The sequence below is a fragment of the Pteronotus mesoamericanus genome, unplaced genomic scaffold (assembly GCF_021234165.1).
Source record: "Pteronotus mesoamericanus isolate MK-2021 breed Mesoamerican mustached bat unplaced genomic scaffold, CSHL_Meso_final contig_64, whole genome shotgun sequence".
In the NCBI taxonomy this organism is placed as follows: domain Eukaryota; kingdom Metazoa; phylum Chordata; class Mammalia; order Chiroptera; family Mormoopidae; genus Pteronotus; species Pteronotus mesoamericanus.
Genome location: NW_026555224.1, coordinates 2,053,628 through 2,068,310, shown reverse-complemented (window position 1 = coordinate 2,068,310; position 14,683 = coordinate 2,053,628). Strand labels below are relative to the sequence as shown.

The window sequence follows — 14,683 nt, the reverse complement described above, 5'->3', positions numbered from 1 at the left end:
GAGGCCTTGCCCCTGTGATACACAAACCATCTTTTAAAACAGACTCATCCACCCATTGTAAACAAGTTGCATCATGAGAACTCACTCCTTCCAGCCATTACTAATTCTCCCACATGTCCATCCCATGTAAATTCATTGCAGTGTTACTCACAAGGTCCTAATTCTGGGAAGAGAATACTTCACTTCCAGACCCAACCTAGAACTCTATGAATTGATAACGCACACAGTGGGCACGCCAGTCACACCTGTAACTTCACTCATGGGGATGAGGGGAAACTCCTTTGCTTCCTGACCTCCTTCTTCACCTGAATATACCCAGAATCCTGACTCTGATGGCCACCCACCATCTGTTTCCACACAATAACAACTCTAGGCTCTCCCCCTCCTTCAATTTTTCCCTCCCTAATCCTTTATAATAGTTATATAAGTGGGAAAAAAATACAAATATATCTAGGAAATCAACAGCAGTAAAGCAACATGTTCTCCCGTAAAAAGTTTTGACTTTGGGTGCATAATCGCCACACCCTTAATTGCTCTGTAATAGCTGCAGCTTCCACTGGCATCTAGCAATTAAGATTTTCAAATAGTCAAAGGTCAGGGCCAGAATTACAGTCCTCGTATGAATCACCATTGACACTATCCAGTTTTCATTTTCCCATACTTGGGCCCACACCACCATGGCAATCTAGTAAAAACCAAACTTAAAATAGATGAACAATTTTGTTGAGTATCTACTGTGTAATAGGAAGCGCAGCCAACCCTGGAATCAAAGTAGAAGGACATAGCAAGGCCTCTCAAGGTGTTTAGTCTAATGGAGAACACGGACAAGTAATGAGGCAATTTACATTACAGAAAAGCAGGTGCTACATGAAGTTATGAAAGCACCCAGGACTAGCCAGTCTATGTTGGAGCATCAAGGAAGGCTGGTCAGGAGCAGAGACCTTTACTGGGAGACGTAAAAACTGAATAGGAGCGAATAGGAGGCAGCAGCTATATGGCAGGTATGTTGAAAAGGCTTCCGAAGAAAGTTCCAGGTAGAGGCTAATGAGTGAGAAAGCAAGGCCTCCTCTAGAAACTGTAAGTAGTCAAGTATGGCTGGAATTTACAAGTGTGAAGAGAGAAGCTGCCACAGAGGAAGCAGGGTGCCAAAGAGACCCTGAATGGCTTTGCAGCGTTAAAAAGCCTCAGAACTTTATTGAATAGCAAACATCGCTTGCCTTGTACAGTATACCAAAAGGCCAAGATGACAATCTGAATAAGTTTATCTTGACCTTCACTATATATCAATTTTACAATGCATGTTACTGAAAACACTAGCGGTAGAAAAACCTTATAATTTGTTTACAGATTCTTGGTTGAAGCAGCCCTCACTTTGTCTTTGTCACTTTGTCTACTTTCCTCTACTATCTATCACTTTCCTGCAAACAACAGGAAAGCAGGCACATCAAGGAGACAGGGATTAATTTTGGAAATAGGAAAAATATACACCAAGATAACAGGGTGGAGTACCAAAAAAATTAAGCAACAAAACTAAGCAGAAAATTGAGGGAAATGAAACAGTGAAAAGCAAATTTGGAAAATTCAAGAGGAAGTAAAAGTATTTTCATACACACAAAAGAAAGAAGTGTCCCATGTGTTTTGGCCAAACTGGTGTCCCCCCACCCCCTTTTTACTTAGCTGTTGGGGGGAAAAAGTGAATACTGTGACAAATTCACACTTTCATATCTCATCGCAGAATAAATAGTAAATAGGGGCAGTACAGCAACTGTCCTGAAAGACCTGGAAATAGTTGCCCAGAAAATGCCGCACATGACAATCACCTGGAGAAGCTCCACAAACCACAAACCATCCTGTCCCATTTACCTGCTCATCTACAAAGTCTGGCCTATTCTGTCATTTCAGAATAACTGTAATCACTATGTATGGTGTCTGGCGTGGAATCACCTCGTAAGGTTTATAAGTGTCTAACCACTATCATGTACACCTGAAACTAATATAAATTACATGTAAATTGTAATTAAAAAATAAAAAATAAATGCATAAATTTTGTAACGCTTTCTTTTTGCCAAAAGATTAGACTTTTTAAAGAATCAATGCCTGGCATTAAAGCAGAACCAAAGAAGACACATGGAGAAGTATCTGCTTTCAAATCCAAAGTGAAAGAGTTTAAAACTTTTTTTTTTAAATTGGGGAAAGGCTTTTCCATAGCCTTTTCTCCGCGTTCCCACCGTGTTAATGTCAGAAAGGTACGGCCGGGCTCTGGTGCCCGTTCGCCTGGGTTTGGAGACAGCAACACCCTGAGCCCCCCAAAGGGCGTAGTGAAGCTCGCTTTGCGAATGGGACGGGCGTCAGTGACCCTGTCGCTACCGAGGGCCACCGCGCACTGCAGTGAAGGTCTGTCCCGCTGGGACCGCGACCCAGGGGGGCGGCCCGCCGGCCGGGCCTCAGGGGAGGACAGAGAAGGGTCCGGCCCAGACCCCGGGGCTGAGACCCGGCAGGGCCCAGGAGGGAGGGGCGGCCCGGCCCCGGGGGCTGCCGGCCGGCCGGCCAGCCCGCCCGCCCGCACCGCCCACCCCGCTGACCACCGCCCCGAGCACTCGCCTGCCCACGGTCTGGTTGGCCAGCTGCTTCATGCGGTTAAACTGCTTCTTCATGGCGGCGGCAGGGCCCGGGCTCTGCCGGCGGGACACGGGGAGACGGGTTGCGGCTCCTACATCGCTTCCCGGCCGGGCGGCGGCGGCGGCTCCTGCCTGGGCCCGCCCCCGCGCGTCACTTCCAGCGGCGCCACCCGCCGGCCGAGGGGCAGGAGCGCGGGGCAGCCAGGCCTGCGCCGCCGCCGACTCCTTCCGCCCCGCCCGCCTCGCCGGGAAGCCCGCCGCTCCGGGCGGGCCCTGCACCCAAGAGACTGTTCCGTCCGTCGTGCGTCCAGCCGTCGTCCATAGATAGGGCTGTTTTGTGAGGGTTTTTTTTTTTGCAGTTTTTCTTTTCTTTTACGCACCACAGTTTTGTCATAAAATTTTGTTTTACCTTTTTTGTACCAATGTAACAAAAAGGAGGGAGGTAAGGGGAGACAGTGTATTTTCTGCCTATGAATGTGTGATGGGAGGGACAGTGTGCTGCGGAAAACAAAACGTGACCTTTATGGAACAGAGTTTTGATAGTAAAACGTGGTCTGAAGCAGGTGTTTGGAACCTAGAAGGTTGTTTAGCGGTGTTATTCTCAAGGAGAGATGGCTCTGTGCAGGTCGGTGACACAAGCTGTTGTGTAACCTGTCCGAGAGGGAAAGAACAAGGAAGGGGACAGAAAGCAAGTTTTCTAAGAAAGGAATCTAATGAGTGCATGGCAAGTCCGGTTAGTGTGCAGCAGAAATTCAACATTGCTACTTTCTCTTCAACACCTCCACCAAGTTGTCCTTAAGAGCTTCTTGTTTTGATTTGCTTGCAAAAGCCTCTAAAGACCTCAGCCCTTGAGGATGTCCTTTGTTTTTCCAAAGTAGATCTCATTCTGCGTACTTCTAATTTTGTTTTCCATGTCCTCACCCAGGCCCCCGATACTGGCTTTGTGTGGCCAGCTGCTGCTCACAGTTTTCATCATTCTCCATCTGACTGGTAAGGCTGCCTCAGAAGTTCATGGTGCCAGAGCCAGATTTGTTGGTTTGGGGCCACAGCATCACTGTGGGCATTTGTCCTGCACTTCCACCATATGGATGGAATCCCAGCAGCCTTTGATCTTTGATCTGTCTCCAGCCTTCTTTATGAGGATCACTCCAGCAAAGCCATGATGCCGATCCCAGAGGTAGACAGATGAGGCCCCACCTTCAAAATACTGGTCTTGATACTGGTCAGAGGAATTGTTGGCTGCCATCCCCAGCTTTCTGAGCCAAGCAGAAGGCATGACCCCATCTTCCAAGGGAGGGTCATGCTTGTCACTCCATGGTAACCTATAGAAGTGCTCATCTCTGTTTTAGTCACACAAGAGGTAATCATTTCCCACCAACCGACTCTAGCAATTTTCAGTAACTACTCAACAGAAGACAGGAGGTCTTCACATTGACTGGGGACCAGGTCCATCAGGTCTCTGAGGTTTTCCTCGATTTGCTGTAGAGGTAGGCGCCTCATTAAGTTCAAGGTGCTGGTGACTCACAGTGATGGTGCCAGCATCTGTGGCTATCCACCCAGCAGCAGGGTCCAGAGCTTCCACTTTTCCTGGTACACAAGAATAAACATCTGGGTCAGTGCCCCCCTACTTCCAAGCCATGGCCATGGAGGGTTTTCATTAAATGTACTGCCAGCGACACTGGTTAATAACATGTAGGTTTCAGGTAGACATTGTAACATGGTGTCCATGTGCTCAGTTGAGCACTCACCACCCAAATCCACTTTCCTTCAGTCATCTTATATTTGACGCCCTCACCCAGTTACTCCCTGAGCGAATCTGAAACAGGTTGGCGACAGGCAATACCACCATGGCTCCCCTCCCCCCTTCTCTTAAACTCAGATGATTCTTGACTGACTGACCCCTTTGGTGGATGTGGGGGCTGTGGGTGAGGAACTGTTCATCATCCTCCTAAGGTCACATGGGTGCATAGGCTGACACTTGTCCAAATGCACCCACTGATGCTCTTAAGATGAATGCATATATCTCAGACAATTTTCCCCCACATTTTTGTAAAAAATGGTGGCACAGATATCTCAAGCTTCAGGACAGCATGCACTGTGTGACAAGAAAGTCAAAGGCAATATGTGTTTTCTATTAGCCCACGCCCAGGCATGGTGCTGGAGGTAGGGCCCCCTCAGCAGCTGTCCTGGTAGTGGCTTGGAGGTGGCAGGGGCAGGGCAGTGCAGAGACAGTCACAGAGAGGGGACAGCAGAGGCTCACAGGTCATACCACTAGACAAGAGCCCTGTTTTGGGCCTGGGCCAGGCCTCGGGGTTCCCAGGACCCCCACTCACTGGGCAAAACTGTTGCCTAGCAAGATTTCATTGTAATTTAGTCCTTTTGGCACTAGTTCCAAGGGGTGGGTGGTTGTCCCACATGGGGCTGGCTGCTTTTGTCAAGTGAACCAGGTCAGTTCTGTGACCCACAACAATGACCTCCTGGTTTGATGGCCTTGGCTCTGGCTTAGATCACTCCCTAGAGTTGGGTGTCAGCGTAGCCTCCTTCAATGGCCACATCTCTAACTTCACAAAAGATGCACTGATGAAGGAAACTTAAAAGGGGGAAGAGTCACCTGCCTCTAAGAGAAAGGATGTTGTAGCCATTCAGATAATTTTAAGATCAGAGAATGGAAGACATAAAACTCTTTGTAGTGATTTAGAACAGAAGTATGAGACATCAGAGCTTTAAATAAAAGAGCCAAATGCTGATTACTGGCACCAGCTACAGAAGAAAGATGTAGAAACCAAATTCTGAAAGGAAGACAAATCATGCTAAAGGATCAGTTGCAGAAGCTGCAGTCAGCTACTTAGTAAATTCTGGAGCTTCCCTTGTACCATCGACCCCTGCATCACCTTCATTGGTTTATGACATTAACAATCATGCTTCAGCTTGCAGGGGAGATGACATGGACTCTGCTGACCTGATTTCATCACAAGAAAAAAACAGGTTGTCCAATCAAGTTTTAAGACTTGAGGATGAAGTTAGCCATGGGAGGCATTTTGTTCAGACTTATGCAGCAGGAGGAACAAGCAGCTCTGACCACAATGAAATCTGCAAACTGCGAAATACCATCTAGGAACTTCAACAGAGTCAAAATAAGGAAACTGATGACCGTCAATTTGAAGTGGCAGTACTGCAGAATGTTCAAACAGAAACTGGCAGGAATAAGTCTAGGCATCAGGAAAAAAATAAGTGACTATGAAGAAAGGATTGAAGAAGTGGAAAATCTGTTTTAGGAGTGTGGCTCCAGAATGTAAGCAACTGATGGTTGCAAAAACTATTTAAGTTCTACAGGCTGAAAAAGAAGAGTCTACCAAGAAGATCAAAGAACTTAAGGGTATAATTATGTACATCAATAAAAAATTATCTTCTGCAGAAAGCGAGAGGGATGTTTTAAGGAGAGAGCCAGACCAGAGAAGTGAGCATATTTTTAATGAAAAACTTAAAAGAAGTTTAGGGATCCAGGAGGAATATGCTCAAGCATTAAGGAAAATAAAAATTTCAGCTAACCACAGAGGAAAAAGACACAAGTCTTGCAGCCATGAAAGAAGAGTCATCTCAAAGAAGAACTGCAGCAAGTGGGAGAGCAACAGAGTCCAACTGCACCTATGGGGTATCCTAAGACACCAGACACTATTACTAAGCACTACTACTCAACTGAATGTAATAAAAGGTAGCCTTGAGGAGGAAATAAAACATCATCAAAAGATAATTGAAATTCAGCCCTGATAGGTGTGGGTCAGTGGGTTGGGTGTCATCCCACAAACCGAAAGTTTGCTGGTTTGATTCCCAGTCAGGACACATGCCTGGGTTGTGGGCCAGGTTCCCAGTTGGTGGTGTGCAAGAGACAACCAATTGATGTTTCTCTCGCACATGGATGTTTCCCTCTCTTTTTCCGTCCCTTCCACTCTCTCAAAAATAAATAATATCTTAAAAAAATATAATTGAAATTCAAAAGCAGAGTAAGCAAGTAAGCAGCAACTACCTCAATCTTTACAAATGCAGAAACAGGAAATGGATGATCTTCAACACCAGCATGAGCAAATGAATATTAAAGACACTTGGCTCATTTCTGGGAGAGATGAGGAAATTAAGAATATGCAAAACGCAATAGAACAAATCAAAATCCAGTTGTTGGGGGAAAACAATAACAACAGCACATTCAAGCAGAACATCCTAATCATTTTCAAGTAAAAGTTTGGAGTCTTCATACAGAAAAGAAAGTAGTGAAAAGCATGAGTTAATCTCAAACCCAAACTGAGAGATTACTGACAAATAACAAGAATTGGAGATTAAACTTCTAACTTAATATCTCTTTGATTGATCAGCTGTCCAAAGATGAGATTGGTAAGATAACTTAGATTTTACAGCAAAGAGATTTAGAGATACTAAGTCGTCACACTGGAATATATTTAGCTTCCCACATCCAGCAGCAATTGAAAGTGTATGGTTTAGAAAGCAAATACGTATTGGTTGTTTTAAACAAGACTATGGAAAATAGCAATCTAAAAAGAGTATCCCAAAATGGTGGATACCATTGATGCTAACGATAAAACTGCAAGATGAAAATTAAAAAACTGTTTCCTAGATTTGAAAGTACTGGTCAGGATATGTTTAGATAAACCATTAATAATTTATCACGTATCATTCAAGAAAAAGACTGAGATTGATGCATTAGGGCAGAATGTCAGACTTTATTGACAATTCTGCAAACGTTCAGCAATGGAAATGAAGTTAGAGACATTAATATGAATCAGCTTCAGGATCATCTGCAAGAGCATGATACATTTAAACAACAAGATCATGGAAGAGTGGAAAAAGCAGGTGATGATCACTGTACCAAATGCACAGAGCGAGGCAGCTGAACTTCAGAAACAACTTCAGATCCAGGTTTTCATTGACAGTGATAACAATTCTAAACTACAGGTGACTTTATTCAAAATTCTAAAGGGAATGGAATCAAGATAAAAAATGTGGAGAAGGACTTAGCGCAAATTCAGCTCACTGTAGGGCAGATTTGTAATGCCAAAGGATGCTCTTTTAGGTGATCTTGACCTTTTTCACTCAAAGCCTCCACCGAGTTATTTACATCAGAGTCTGAAGACTCTTTTAAGGCAATTGAATCTGGTGAACCGAGTGTGTCTTCTAAATTAGTCCAAGAAGAGGTAGAAGAGATCACAAAATCAACTCAAGAGAAAGATGCAGACTCTCCAGAATGATAACGAGAGGTTGTCTGATTCTATTGCTGCCACTCCCAAATGGAAAGAAAACAACATGAACAAACTGATTCAGAAATTAGCAGCTAAAGGGGAAACGATGTTTTCCAAAACTTACTTATGGGAAAAGGAGCTCTTACGCAAAGCAAAAGGTGACAAATTACTTTCTTTAAGTGAGAATTTTATTAATGAAGTGAGTGACAATGAACTTTTGAAACAAGCAGTAACAAACCTGAAGGAGAGGCTATTTAATTTTGAAGTGGACATGTATAAACTAAAACAAGAAAATGAAAACTAGTGGAAATAGGGAAAAAGAAACAGAAAAACAATCATAGTACAACAAAAATATGCAATTTTCTGTAATGAGAAAAGTGAAAGAATTTGAATATATTGCAATGAAGAAGAAGGCTCTTTCTTTGAAAGAAAAAGAACAGGGCAAGACTGGGAATTAAATAGGCCTTTCTTTTTTTTAATCATCACCCCAGGACATTTTTTTTTTTTATTGCTTTAAAGAGAGAGGAATGAAAAGAGAGAAACATCAATGTAAGAGAAAAACATTGATTGGTTGCCTCCCATAGGTGCCAGGCCATGTAGACCAGGGATTATGGGATGGTACCCCAACTGACTTAACTATGCCAGCCAGGGCTTAAATCAGCTTTCAAATGTGGTTACCTCACCCTGGCTGGCATGGCTCAATGGATTGAGCACTGGCCTGCAAGTCCACAGATCACCAGTTTGATGCCCAGCCTGGGGCCAGGTCTCCAGTTGGGGGTGTGTGGGAGGCAACCCATCAATGTATCTCTCACTCATTGAAGTTGCTCTCCCTCTCTTTCTCCCTCCTTTGCCCTCTCTCTAAAAGTAAATAAATATCTTCTAAAAAATGCAGTTACATCAATGCAGGAAAAAGACAGTTAAGTTTCAACAGGGAGAGATATACTGTCACAGAGACAAGTGGAAAACTGTGCTTTACAGAATAAGGTTCAACATTTACTTGACAATTACTTTTAAACCAGGAGCTGGAGACATCTTGTAACCATGCTTTAGAATCAGAAGTGTCTCATGTTCATGAAGCTTTGCCTGCAAAATATAGGGCAGCTAAGCTGAGAATGAAAGTTGCAGTATTGGAGGAAAAGCTCTGTTCATCTTCTGGTGCAATGGAAAAAGCAAGCCATCAAGCCCATTTTGCAGGTGGAGTCATTGCAGGAAAAACCAAAGGTTGTTCACTCAGGAGAAGCATGAAATTGCATTACAGCTTCCTGCATCTCAGGAACAAAAAAAGCAATATGCTTGTGTACTAGCTAACCTGAAGTTAGTACTAGCTGAATGGATGGAGAAATTTATGTATATCTTGGGTCATTAAAACATAAACTTGTGTTAATGTTCAAAAATTAGATCAAATACATAGGTGCACACTTCTTGTGTAAGAAAAAAGGTCAACAGTGCAACAGTACAAGATGCATAAAATTTAAAAAGTGAAAGTTCAGTCTTCCTAAGTCACATGCCTCTTTCCATTGTCTAGGAAACCACTCTGTTGGTAACCTGTATTATCTCAGGCCTTTTAGAAATATATGTGCATTTTTGTCGATGGGAGTATATTATTCTCTGACTTGCTTTTTGTAAAAAAAATCAGTACATTTTTGGAGACCTTTCCAAATGTAAATGCATTCCGTATCTAATCAACTACCACATATATCTTAACCCCTCCCTTCCTTTCTGTTTCCACTACTCCAGTCCATCCCTTCCTGTCTCTTGTATGGACCAGTACTGTAGACTCTTTACTGATCTTGCTAGTTTTACTCTTTTGAATCTATTTTACACACTGCTGTAAGAGTGAACTTTCTTAGAAGATCTTAAAGTACTTCATCATTTAAATTATTTTAGGCTCCCTCATTGCCTGAGGTCCAAACTTTAACAGAATATCCGAGATCTTGTTTTTGCAACCTTACTTCCTACTTGTCATGCACACGTTGGCCACCCTCCAGCCACATGTGACTTCTTGTAAACCCCCAAAATTTTAAGGCCATGAGCCTAACCATAGCAGGATAGTGCTTTAAAAAAAAATACAGACCAGAAGTGTTTAATTTGCCTCCTGTTCACCCATCAAGTTATGGGGATGGCCAAATGTTAAACAGATGAGTTCAACAGAAGTTTATTAGTCATGTATACTCACAGCCCAGGAGAGAACACCACACACCAAGCAGGGCCAATTGGAGTTACACTTGGGAACAGAGTGAACAGGCGGGAGCTGTAGGGGGCAGACTTTAGGAGAGTGTGGGTGAGCACTGGTTCCTGAAGGAAGATGGCATTGGCTTGTTTGAATAATTTCACAGGCTAGCAGGAAACTGGATCCTGATACTTGTGAATAAACTGCCTGCTCCCTGTCATGAGGAGGGTTGTTTGGCTAGGGGATCTTACCTATGGGAGCAGAGAGGGAAGACAACTTTCAGATAGGCCATTTGAGGCCTTCCAGTTTTACCAGATATCAAGGCAACACTTAATGATGAATATTAATTTCAGGCCTTATACCACAGTCACTCTTTGGTGCCCTGACATCCATTTAAACCATGGTGATAACTGAAACTTTTAGGAAGTAAAGAAAAGTGCTTCCTTAGGAAGCGAAGTTGGTACTAGACCAGGAGGGAGAGGAGCTCATCAAAAAGATAAAAGTTATGTACTCTGACTAATGTTCATTCAGTTGATTCTAAGGGAATCCCCAGGTCACCCTGGGCCCAAAGGCAGGGTTGACATTCCTCCAATGCCAAGGCATCTAAGAGTGGACTAATAGCAGGTGAGACCACCCCAACCTGCAGATGGGATATGCCAGAGGGCCCAGGTTTGGCTTTGTTTTGTAGCAAAGAGGCATTGGTAGCCACACCCAACTTCTGGTATACTGTGTCCTTGACCCAAGGGAAAATGGGCTCAGGGTTTGTGAGAGACTATATTTCCAAAAAAGCCCTCTGCATGTCCAGTAATTGCTGTGCTAATGGTGTATATAATGCAGGGCCAAAGAGGGCAGTTTCATGCATCAGAAGCCCATGGACAACTTACAGATTTTGTAGGTGGTCAGAGACTGCAGGAAGCATGAGAAGTTGCTGATGCCTCTTCACTGAAGGAGTCTCTAAGGGCACTAATCAGAGTGAGTGCCTACTGATTTTAATGTGAAAAGATTCTAGAGCCTTTTGTTGGGGGAAGCCCCACTCAACGTGGACTAATTTACAAGTTACAGCATAAATGGGCTTAATTAATTTGATGTTCAAATAGGCACTAAACAGAACCTATATGCCAAAATTATAATAGCAAATTATTTACCATATGTAAATTTAGTGAGATCCCAGGTATTTTAAGGGTGCTTGGGATTTGTTTTAATCAGGTATGTAAGACACAAAAATCTAGAAATAAAAGTCATGAAGAAAGAAGTTTTTTTATACCCACAGATAGCAAGGAACAGGAGGCACTCCATGGAGGGCCACATGGGGAAGCACTGGGGTCAGTCAGGAGGTGGAGGGAGTAAGGGGGAAAATGTGGGCAAGTGCCTTTATTGTGGTTTCCATGAAAAGAAACAGGCAAGACAAGGTAAGCAGGCTTAGGATTTGTTAGTATGAATTATTTCAGTGGGAACAGGGGCATAGTGTCCCTTGTCTGGTACCTGTCCCTGGGGAATAGTGGCCTAGAGTTTAAGAGCCAGGTAGAGAAGGTGATTGGGTGTATGGGCTCTGGACTGGTTAGCCTACATCTGAAAGGTATACTCACAGGTGAGCTGTTGACTGCCTCTAGGAATTAGATTAGCTAAGCCAGGCATGGGCAGGCCCTCCAAGATAGCAAGGCCTCAGATGTCAGAGCATTAAATACAAAAACTAGAAAACATGGTCATTACATTAGTTATAACCATAGTGTGAACCCTCATATTAAGTCCATGAAGGTTTGCCAACTGGGGCATTTTATTTTTTTAATAGATTATTTTTTATTGTACTTTTTCCATTACCATTTATCCCCCTTGTACCCTCTTGCACCTCTACCACCTCCTCCCCACCCCTGCAATCATGGTACTGTTGCCTGTGTCCATGAGTCCTTTTTCCTTTTTGCTCAATCCCTCCCCCTCAACCCCTACCAGTTGTCATCCTGCTCTTTATGAGTCTGTCTCTATATTGCTTGTTAGTTCAATTTGTTCATTAGATTCTGCGTATGAGTGAAATCAATGGCATTTGTCTTTCTCTTACTGGCTTACGTCACTTAGCATAATGCTCTCCAGGTCCATCCATGCTGTTGGAAAGGGTAAAATTTTCTTCTTATTTATGGCTGACTAGTATTCCATTGTGTAAATGTCCCATAGTTGTTTTATCCACTCATCTACTTATGGAACTTGGGCTGCTTCCAAATCTCAGCTATTGTAAATAACGCTGCAATAAACACAGGAGTGCTTATATTCGTTTGAATTAGCATTTCAGGTTTCTTTAGATATATTACTAGAAGTGGAATCACTGGGTCATAACGCAGTTCCATTTTTAATTTTTTAAGTTAACTCCATACTGCTTTCCACAGCACAGTTGGCTGCACCAATCTGCAATCCCACCAATAGTGCAAAAGGGTTTCCCTTTCTTCACATCCTTGCCAGCCCTTGTTTGTTGATATTGATGCTAGCCATTTTGATTGGTGTGAGGTGATATCTCACTGTGGTTTTATTTTGCATTTCTCTGATGATTAGTGACATTGAACTAGTGAGATCCCAGTCCTTTCATATATCTATTGGCCATCTGTATGTCCTCTTTATAGAGGTATCTATTCAGGTGTTTTGCCCATTTTTTAATTAGGTGATTTGTTTTTTTTGGTGTTGAATTTTATAAGATATTTATACACTTTTAAAGTATATTTTATTATGCTATTACAGTTGGCCCATTTTTTTCTTCCCTACATTCCCCTCCACCCTGCACCTGCCCTCCCACCAGCACTCCCCCTCTCCCACCTTTGTTCATGTCCATGGATTATCATTGTAAATTCTTTGGCTTCTCCATTTCCTATACTATTCTGAACCTTCTCCTGTCTATTTTGTACCTACCATTTATGCTTCTTATTCCCTGTATCTTTTCCCCCATCCCCCTCTCCCTCCCTACTGATAACCCTCCCTGTGATGTCCATTTCTATGATTTTGTTCCTGTTCTAGTTGTTTGCTTAGTTTGTTTTTGCTTTTGTTTTTGCTTTTTTAGGTGCAATTGTTGATAGTTCTGTTAGTTGTCATTTTGCTGTTCATACTTTTCGATCTTCTTTTTCTTAGATAAGTCCCTTTATCATGTCATATATAATAATAATAAGGGCTTGGTGATGATGAGCTCTTTTTACTTGACTTTTCTGGGAAGCACTTTGCCTGCCCTTCCATTCTAAATGATAGCTTTGCTGGATACAGTAATCTTGGATGTAGGTCCTTGCCTTTCATGACTTTGAATACTTCTTTCCAGTACCTTCTTGCCCACAAGGTTTCTTTTGAGAAATCCGCTGATAGTCTTAAGGGAACTCCTTCGTAGGTGATTGTCTGCTCTTTTGTGCTGCTTTTAAGATTCTCTCCTTATCTTTAATCTTGGGTAACTTAACTATGATGTGCCTTGGTGTGTTCCTCTTGGGTTCAACTTCTTTGAGATGTTCTGAACTTCTTGGACTTCCTGGAAGTCTGTTTCCTTTGCCAAATTGGGGAAGTTCTCCTTCATTGTTTTTTCAAATAAGTTTTCAATTTCTTGCTCTTCCTCTTGTCCTTTTTGCACCCCTGTGATTGGTATGTTGGAACATTTAAAGTTGTTGCAGAGGCTCCTAATCCTCTCCTCATATTTTTGAATTCTTGTTTCTTCATTCTGTGCTGGTTGAATGTTTATTTCTTCCTTCTGCTCCAAATCGTTGATTTGAGTTCCAGTTTCCTTCCCTTCACTGTTGTTTCCCTGTCTTTTTTTTTTATTTCACTTAGCATAGCCTTCATTTTTTCCTCTATTTTGCCTCCATACTCAACCATTTATGTGAGCATCCTGATTACCAGTGTTTCAAACTGTGCATCTGATAGGTTGGCTATCTCTTCATCATTTAGCTCTTTTTTCTTTGAGTTTTGATCTGTTCTTTAATTTGGGCCACATTTCTTTGTCTCAGTGCACCTGTTATGTTGTAAGGAGTGGAGCCCTAGGTATTCGCTAGGGTGGGGCAACTGACATCACTGAATTGTAGTGCTGTAATGTGGGGGAGGGGTCAGAGAGGGAACAATGCCACTTGCTCAGCTCTCAGCTGGCTTTCAGACACTTCCCCGCTGCCCAAAAGCAAATTGGGCACTTCTGGTGCTGATTATTGGGTGGGTGGGTTTGTATATATTCTAGGACCCTGTGGGTCTTTCCAACAAACACTCCTGTGAGACTGGGAGTTTCTCGTGCCACTGCAACACCCACTGATTTTTACAGCCAGAGGTTTTGAGGCTTTCTTTTCCTAGACTGGAACCCTGGGTTGTGTGGTCTGTCTTGCTTCCCCGTTGTTCCTCCCGGTTTATTTGCAAGTGCATGTGGGACCGCCAGCCACTGTCTCACCTGACCAGTCCTCCAGTTGCCTTACTGCGCATCCTCTCCACCCCAGCTGCCCATCTCCACCCCTCCTACCAATCAGGATGAATGTTTCTTTTTTGGATGAATGGTTTCTTCTAGGACTTTTATGGTTTTCAACTCCTTGGTTGTCAGACTTCCATACAATTTGATTTTCTGACAGTTCTGGTTGTTTTTTGTTTTTAAATTATTGTCCTTCTTTTGGTTGTGTTAGGAGGCAAAGTTTACCTACCTACACCTCCATCTTGGC

General features: G+C 43.0%; 1 protein-coding gene and 1 pseudogene across 3 annotated transcripts in view; both read right to left on the bottom strand.

Annotated features, from left to right (window-relative positions):
* The window catches only part of ARHGAP17 (Rho GTPase activating protein 17), an 87,896-nt gene extending 85,131 nt beyond the window's left edge, over nucleotides 1-2,765 (bottom strand). For all 3 annotated transcript variants that reach the window (XM_054580880.1, XM_054580882.1, XM_054580881.1), the window contains exon 1: nucleotides 2,602-2,765. In XM_054580880.1, coding sequence (XP_054436855.1) covers nucleotides 2,602-2,654 — 53 coding nt within the window. In that variant the 5' untranslated portion in view covers nucleotides 2,655-2,765. The remainder of the gene's footprint in view (nucleotides 1-2,601) is intronic.
* A 614-nt stretch (nucleotides 2,766-3,379) lies between these two features.
* On the bottom strand, nucleotides 3,380-6,532 carry LOC129076790 (F-actin-capping protein subunit beta-like; annotated as a pseudogene).
* Nucleotides 6,533-14,683: the final 8,151 nt, after the last annotated feature.